Source organism: Trichechus manatus, unplaced genomic scaffold (genome assembly GCF_000243295.1).
Source record: "Trichechus manatus latirostris isolate Lorelei unplaced genomic scaffold, TriManLat1.0 scaffold00240, whole genome shotgun sequence".
In the NCBI taxonomy this organism is placed as follows: Eukaryota; Metazoa; Chordata; class Mammalia; order Sirenia; family Trichechidae; genus Trichechus; species Trichechus manatus.
This window is the reverse complement of record NW_004444176.1, coordinates 842,516-850,678: the sequence shown is the minus strand read 5'-3', so window position 1 is coordinate 850,678 and position 8,163 is coordinate 842,516. Positions and strand designations below refer to the sequence as shown.

The following is an 8,163-nucleotide window of genomic DNA, read 5'->3' as shown; positions in this document are numbered from 1 at the left end:
AGAGCCATTAACAGGAAGATCTAATAAACTCATGGCAAGAAAAGCAGTGATGATTTTAACCAACTCCAGATAGTTAACATACATACCAGAACTCAGAGCTCTCGTTGTTAATAAAAGAAATGCAGGTGCCCCTCCCCCTAAGGAGGTGACCCAGAAGCAGTGGCTGAGTCACACATGCTCATGTCCTTCTCACGTGCTCTCCAATCCTTCCTCCTATCTTAGCCAACCAGGATGAGAAATTGCCCTGGATGGAGTGATGAAGTAAGCAGCCAAGCTGAGAAAGCAAAGAACTGAGGGTGGTCTCCAGGATCTGAGGGCAGCCTCCAGCCAGCAAAAAGCTGGGATCCAAGTCACAGATTCGCAAGGAAAAAAATCCTCCCAACAACCTGAAAGAGCTTGGAAGTCGGTTCTTCCCAGTTGAGCCTCTAAATGAAAATGCAGCCTGGATAACACCTTGATTGCAGCCTTGTGAGACCTTGAGCAGAGACACCTACCTAAGCCATGCCTCCACTCTTGGCCCACAGAAACTGTGAGATAATAAATGCTTTTTATTTTAAGCCGCTCAATTTGTAGTAATTAGTTACATGGCAATGGAAAACTAATACACACTGGATGAGAGCATGGAATTGGGAACAAGAAAGGCCAAGTTCAAATTGCAACTCCACCACTTTCCAGCAGGAATCATGGTTTCCTTGCCTTTAAAATGGGGATGGCAGTAACACCTACCTCCCAGGATTGTTGGGAGGATGACATGGTAATATGCGTAGCAGGCTGAAACTAATGAGGCAATAAATATATCACTTTATTTAGACCAGTGTTGACGCATACTAAGTGCTCAACATCACTTGTCAGACTTGAAGAAAGGTAGTCTACCACAAGGTGAAAGCAAAAGGAAGTACTATTTCCACCCAAGAGTATCACCCTGCTTATAGTTGTCCCATGAGGACTCTATCATTTGACCTCTCCATGGAATAGCTTAGTTCTTGCCTTTTGACCTGAATCTATAAATGGAGATGTTAGAGGGCTCTCTTTGAGGAGCTTGGAAGTCGGTCTTAGGGGAGAAAGGCAGAGGCTGACAATTAATTATAACCTAGTTGGAAAGATTAAATGAGATACATTTTGAAATATCCAAGGTGAATAGAATTCTAAGTTTCTCTTGCTTAACATCAATAATTCATTCCTAAAAATCAGGCATTCTGCATGAAGACATCTCTTTCCCATCATTTTAAAGGAAAAAAAATGTTATGAGTGAGGTTAAACTCTCATCTGATTTTCTAAAATGTAATTAGAAGGTAATGTAAGTAATAACCTATGAGCCGTGGGTAGTTCAGTGGTTGAATTCTCACCTTCCATACAGGAGACCTGGGTTTGATTCCTGCCCAATGCACCTCATGCACAGCCACCACCTGTCAGTGGAAGCTTGTGTGTTGCTGTGATGCTGAACAAGTTTCAGAGGAGCTTCCAGACTAAGATAGACTAGGAAAAAAGGCCTGGTGATCTACCAGCCAGTGAAAACCCTATGGATCACAAATCTGATCCACAACCAATCATGGGGGTGGTACAGGATCAGGCATCACTTAGTTCCATTGTGCATGGGATTGCCGTGTAACATGCTGACAGCTAACAGCAACAACAAGTAATCAACTAACATGTTAAGTTTGAACACGTTTAGAACATTGGAATTCCTCGCTCACCATGTAATCAGAATGCACGGCAAGGTCAGGAGCTCTGGTTGCAGTATGTGGCCTCAGTTACTATCGGTGCAGTCCAGGGTATGTTTCCCTTTTATTGACACTCAACATATTTTCACACATCTCTACATGATTCTGATGGTCTACCAGTTCTGCTTAGAATTTAAATATAGACTTGTTCCACATTTTGTTTTGTTTAAAATGGTGTATTGAATTTTAGGTACATAAATTAAAATTTACCTGAATAAACATTGTCAGAAAAAAAAAAAAATGTTGTATTGATAAATACACACCTTTGAAGTTTGGGTGTGAAAAAACAAAAAGACTATGTTCTAGTGCTGTCATAACAAAAAAACCACACGAGGGTGGCTTTAAAGAACAGAAATTTATTTTCTCACAGTTCAGGAGGCCAAAAGTCCGAATTCAGGGCGTGCCTCCAGTGGAAGGTCCTTCTTTGTCTATTTCACCTTCTAGTAGCTGCCAGTAATCCTTGGCATTCCTGGGCTTGTAGGTGCATCTGCTGTGTTTGTCTGTCACCATATGGCATCTCCCCCATCTGTGTCTCTGTGTCTATTCTTCTCTTTTTATAAATCAGAAATGATTAGGTTTAGGATCCACCCTACTCTGTTACGGCCTCATTAACATAATAAAAGAAAACTCGATTTCCAAACAGGATCATAACCCCAGGTACAGGGGCCAGAAATTTAACATATATTTTAAGAGGACACAATTCAATCTATAAGTGAGGTATTTTATCATGAAAAAAGTTACTGGGCTATTTCTATACATCAGTGGTTCTCAACCTGGAGAAATTTTGCCCCCGTCCCCAGGGACATTTGGCAACATCTGGAGACAGTTTTTGGTTGTCAAAACTGGGGGTATGCTACTGGTATCTACTGAGTAGAAGCCAGGAATGCTGCTAAATATCCTACAATGCACAGGACAATTTCCCACAACAAAGAATTATCAGGCCCAAAATACCAATAGTGCCGAAGCTGAGAAACCTTGCTATCTGTGGTTGCTGCAAATTGGGAGCTCAAGATAATATCTGAGTGTATTTTTTGGCTCTGTGAAATAATTAGCCTTTGTTATTTAATAGCTAAAATCATAACAAATATAGGAATATAAAGGATTAAATGTGGAAAGCAAAATTTCAAAAGGCATTTTATGTTGTCTGTACCAAGTTGTTTAAATTTATATTTGTATGGTTTAAACCATGAAAGCCTTTAATAAAATTAGTTTTACTTGTCTTTCTGAAAGCTAAAATGCAGTTTATTAAAGTTAACAACTACACCTAATCTATACCTTTTTAACGATTTTTATACTACCAAGGAATATGGTTAAACAATAAGTGAGACAATTCACCACCTAAAAGCAGGATATTTTCTTTTTGAAGGAAGCTGGAAGCACGGTTGAATAGATGCAACACAGATTTCGGAAACAGACTAGCATAGTTTGACTCCTTCCCGTGCCCCTTAGTGCGCGACCTTGGGCAACTTTACTTTTCTGTACCAGTTTCAGCACCATAGAATTGTTAAAGGATTAAATGTGAATATCTGTTAAACAAACAAAAACACCTTCTACAGAGCCTGGAATATAGTGGATATTCAATAAATTTTAGTTCCTTTTTATCTTATGAACATTAGGTATTGGGATTTATTCTTGTGTACATTATCTATATACAAATTGATGGAAGGGTAACATTTCTGCACAACCGGATTCTTCACCAGCAAGATAGGTGGTTGAGTATGCCCAAGAATTCTAACACTTTATGACTCAATGATTATGATTCTGTGCTTCTAGCACTGAGCAGAGTGATCACTAAGGATGCATTGCTAAGGACGCCATGTGACACTGATGGAGAAGGAGACCATGATTTTGGCTGTAATGTTCACCAACTCATTTTTTTAATACAGTTTTGCCATTGAATCATGGAGTCACCACCTCAGGTCAAAAAAGAAACCCATGCCGTCATTGTACAACCAAGGGAAACTGTATTGACTGGATTTCCTTACAAACCTCATAGCTCTCTGCTAGATTTCCTGAAGGGAGAGCCACAAGTCTTGGGGGTAAGTCTTCTCCAATCTCTGATGTCTTCCAGGGGTAGGAGTGTACAGAGAAAATAAATTCTCCGTGTGTGTCTGCAGAGATACCACTGCACAATGCTTTTCAGGGAGTGTGTTGATTCTGCTATTGTTGTTGTTGTTTTTTCTTTCCCTTCATCTTTTACCTGCAATGTATCCTTCTGGCCTATCACGTTGTTGTTAGTTGCTGTCAGGTTGATTCCAACTCATGGCAACCCCATGTGTTACAGAGTAGAACTGCTCCATAGGGTTTTCTTGGCTGTAATCTTAATGGAAGGAGATTGCCAGGCCTGTTCTTCCGTGGTACCACTGGGTGAGTTCAAACCACCAACCTTTAGGTTAGCAGTCAAGTGCAAACCATTTGCACCACCCAGGGACCTTGACTAATCATAAGTGTTTCTAAGTCACTTGCTTGTACAAGGAACTTAGATCTCAGCAACATATAGCCAATGATACCATTTCCTTAGATTTTGATGAGCTAGAGAAATAAAAACTCTGTTAGAAAGACACATACTTTGCCTTATATTTTAGAAATTTTCTGAGGGCTTATTTAACTCTGAAAAACAGAATATTTAACTTTAATTAATAATCCTCTATCCCTGAGAAAATCCAAGTGCTGTTTTGCGAGGAGTTAGTATTAATTTTTGAATCTTGCTACAGGTAAAGCAAGAAGCTGGTGTGATCTTTCCAAATACCTTACTGAAGAAGTGACCTCAGGGTGTGATGTCACCTCCCTTGGAACTTAGAAGCCATTAAAGGAAAAGTTAAACTGCCCTGTTGCTCTATTACAAGCACTGGGAGTTCTTTGAAAATGATTTTCAGAACTCCATAGTGAACCACAATCTAGACATACACACACACAAAATGCATTCTGTCATAAACACACCTGGGGAGAGAGCTATGTACACAGCCTTCATCCTTAGTACAAAAGTAAGATAACTACTTGTGGTGTGGTACCACAGAAGTGTGGCCTGGGAACAAAACCCAGAATGCTGGAGAAGAGCCACTGACTCTGCAAGACCACCATGACATTCAACTCCTGGCAGGTTGAATGGGTTACTTTCATCTCTAGCCAGGTTCTTGGATGAAGGAGAGATAAGATACATCCTCACCCCAGTTTCCTCACTCTATGTCAGTGAACATCATAAACTTTTAGAGAGTGGGCTGAGCCTCAATTCCAAAAGCATATACTGAATGTGTACAATGGGGGATGAGGATAATAATAGGGTGCTGGTGATGCAGAAGGGAAAAAAAATGTAGAAGTGAATGGTTTGTAGCCCCTGTTCTCAAGAAGCTTACCATCTAGGGATAGAATCAGACAAGCACTCAAATCTTTCTGATGCAAGAAAAATTGGTAATACCAAGGAACATAGTAAGTAGTGAGGGACAAGAGTGAAGGACATGAAATCTCAATGACCCAGACAAGCACAATGGGGAAGAGATATTTGAAAGGAGACACCTGACCATTGTGTTGTTGCTATGTGCCATCGAGTCGATTTCCACCCATAGAGACCCTATAGAACAGAGTAGAACTGCCCCATAGGGTTCCCTAGGCTGTAATCTTTATGGGAGCAGATCACCAGATCTTTTCTCCCATGGAGCTGCTGGGTGGGTTCAAACCTCTGACCTTTCATTTAGCAGCCGTGAGCTTAACCATTGCGCTACCAGGGCTCCTTGTTGACTATCCTAACCAAAAACCAAACCCGCTGCCACTGAGTCAATTCTAGCTCACAGCAACCCCATAGGATGGAGTAGAACTGCCCCATGAGGTTTCCAAGGAGCAGCTGGTGGATTCGAACTATCAACCTTTTGATCAGCAGCTGAGCTCTTAACCACTGCACCACCAGGGCTTCAACTGACTATCTTAGAGGTTTGTAAATGGAAGAGGAAGGCACCCCAATGGAGGGTAAAGTGTGGGCAAAAGCATAGAGGCAGGAAAGTACATGCCTGAGGGACTTGGGGCATACAATGGGTCCAGGACACATGTGAACTCATGTACCCATTCCTCTCCTCACAGGCTGTCCAGATCCTGCTCGCTCTGATCATTGCAGGCCTCGGAGTTATAATTGCATTTAATTTTGTCAAATTCTCTCAAAGATTTCCCCTCGTTTTCCTCACAGGATATCCATTCTGGGGAGCACTCATTGTGAGTACTGTCAATTAGGAGCTTTTCAGAAATTGCTATAAAGACTGGTTTGAAATGCCTCAAGTTCTGGGATAATGAATTCTACGAATATAGTTCTCCAAGGAGACTAAAAGCCAACCCCCTCCATGGCTAAAGAAGCAACTCCATTTGGCCATTATACTCCCATCATCCTCATAATAGCTCCTCTTAGATGGACAGTGCTTAAAAGCTTCCAAAGCCTTTAAGTGTATAGTACGTCATTTGCTACTCACTACCAATCTAGGAGAAAAAAAATGGGCAAATATCCTAATTTCCCCTTTGCAAATAAGGAAACTGAGCTTGAGAGAAGTTGAATAACTTAGCCCTATGTAGCTAGCACAGACTGTCATAGCTTAAGGTGAATTTTAAGATTATTATAGTTCAACCCTTTTCTTAGCCCCAAGACACCTGTACGAGTGTCACTCATCTACTTAATAATAGAGTCATAAATATAATTCTTAGTACAGTGCTGTTTCTATCCAATACTCACAACCTTGACCCCTGAAATTGTGCCATAATATTTTAAGGGTAGACCCATTAGAGCTTCTTCAACTACAACATACACTCTCAAGAAGGCAAGGATGTTGTCTTTTTAAGTGGTGTTGTATTCTCAGAACCTAGTAGGTATGAATCAATCAATCAATAACAAATGGATGAGGTGATGAATAAATAAGACCATTTTCTCTTTGACTATCAAAAACCTATGCCCTTTTTTGACATATATAAAAATTCCATGCATTTTCTATAATTTTCATTTCCAAAACAACTAGTCGGGTTTTCACTTTCCAAATATAAATAATATTGAGTATGATTTTCAAACTGTATATGCCCCACCATAGAAATTCAAATATACCAACTGCTTGCTGCCCCCATTTCACAACAGAAATTTTCCAGTTTGACTCTATATGATCTGCATGCATGAATTATAATGAGGCTCTGGCATATACTTTTTCAAACTTCCACTCTTCATTGAAAAGATATTTACTGAGCACTTACTATGTCTTGGGTAGTATCTTAGTTATCTAGTGCTGCTATTACAGAAATACCACAAGTAGATGGCTTTAGCAAAGAGAACTTTATTCTCTCACAGCCTAGGAGGCTAGAAGTACAATTCAGGGTGTCAGCTCCAGGGGAAGGCTTTCTCTCTCTGTCAGCTCTGGGAGAAGGTCTTTGTCATCAATCTTGTCCTGTCGAGGAGCGTCTCAGCACAGGGACCCCAGGTCCAAAGGGGTCTAGCTCTTATATCTTGGTGGTAGGAGGTCCCACATGTCTCTCTGCTTGCTTCTCTCTTTTATATCTCAAAAGAGATTCACTCAAGACAAAATCTAATCTTGTAGATTGAGTCCTATCTCATTAACATAACTGCCACTAATCCCATCTCATTAACATCATAAAGATAGGATTTACAACACATAGGAAAAACACATCAGATGACAAAATGGTGGACAATCACACAATACTGGGAATCATGGACTAGCCAAGTTGACAGGTATTTTTGGGAGACACAATTCAATCCATGACACAATTCAATCCACCTACTGTCCTAGGTGCCAGGAGTACTGGTAAACAAAGCCCTGTCTGCAAGAAGTGGTGAATTGCTCTCACATGGTTTGCGTCTAGTGGGGACACACAAATGAAAAAGTAGAAATAACTCAGGCAGATGTTTTTGCGCTTGTGTTAAGTGCTTTAAGAGAGAAGGTCCAGGTACCATGTGAGGGCTGAATGGAGGGACTCACCTAGCCTGGGAAATCAGAGAACATTTTAGGTATTCCCTGAGTGAAGTGGAAGCATCCTTCTTGTTGTTAGGTGCCACTGAGTCAGTTCCAACTCACAGCGATCCCATGCACAACAGAACGAAACACTGCCAGGTCCTGCACCATCCTCACAATTGCTGCTGTGTTTGAGCCCATTGTTGCAGCCACTGTGTCAATCCATCTTGTCAAGGGTCTCCCTCTTTTTCGCTGAGCATCTGTCTTACCAACTATGATGTCCTTCTCCAGGGACTAGTCCCTGCTGATAACATGTCCGAAGTACATGAGATGAAGTCTCACCATCCTTGCTTCCAAAGGAGCTCTCTGGTTGTACTTCTTCCAAGGCAGACTTGTTCATTCTTCTGGCAGTCCGTGGTATATTCAATATTCTTCACCAACACCATAATTCAAAGGCATCAATTCTTCTTTGGTCTTCCTTATTCATTGTCCAGCTTTCACATGCATATGAGGCA

General features: G+C 40.9%; 1 protein-coding gene across 1 annotated transcript in view; it reads left to right on the top strand.

Moving 5' to 3' along the window:
• Positions 1–3,622: 3,622 nt before the first annotated feature.
• MS4A14 (membrane spanning 4-domains A14) overlaps positions 3,623–8,163 on the top strand; it is an 18,812-nt gene continuing 14,271 nt past the window's right edge. Inside the window, exons 1-2 of the mRNA XM_004389322.1 lie at positions 3,623–3,760; positions 5,793–5,921. Of these exons, the coding sequence (XP_004389379.1) occupies positions 3,623–3,760; positions 5,793–5,921 (267 nt within the window). The remainder of the gene's footprint in view (positions 3,761–5,792; positions 5,922–8,163) is intronic.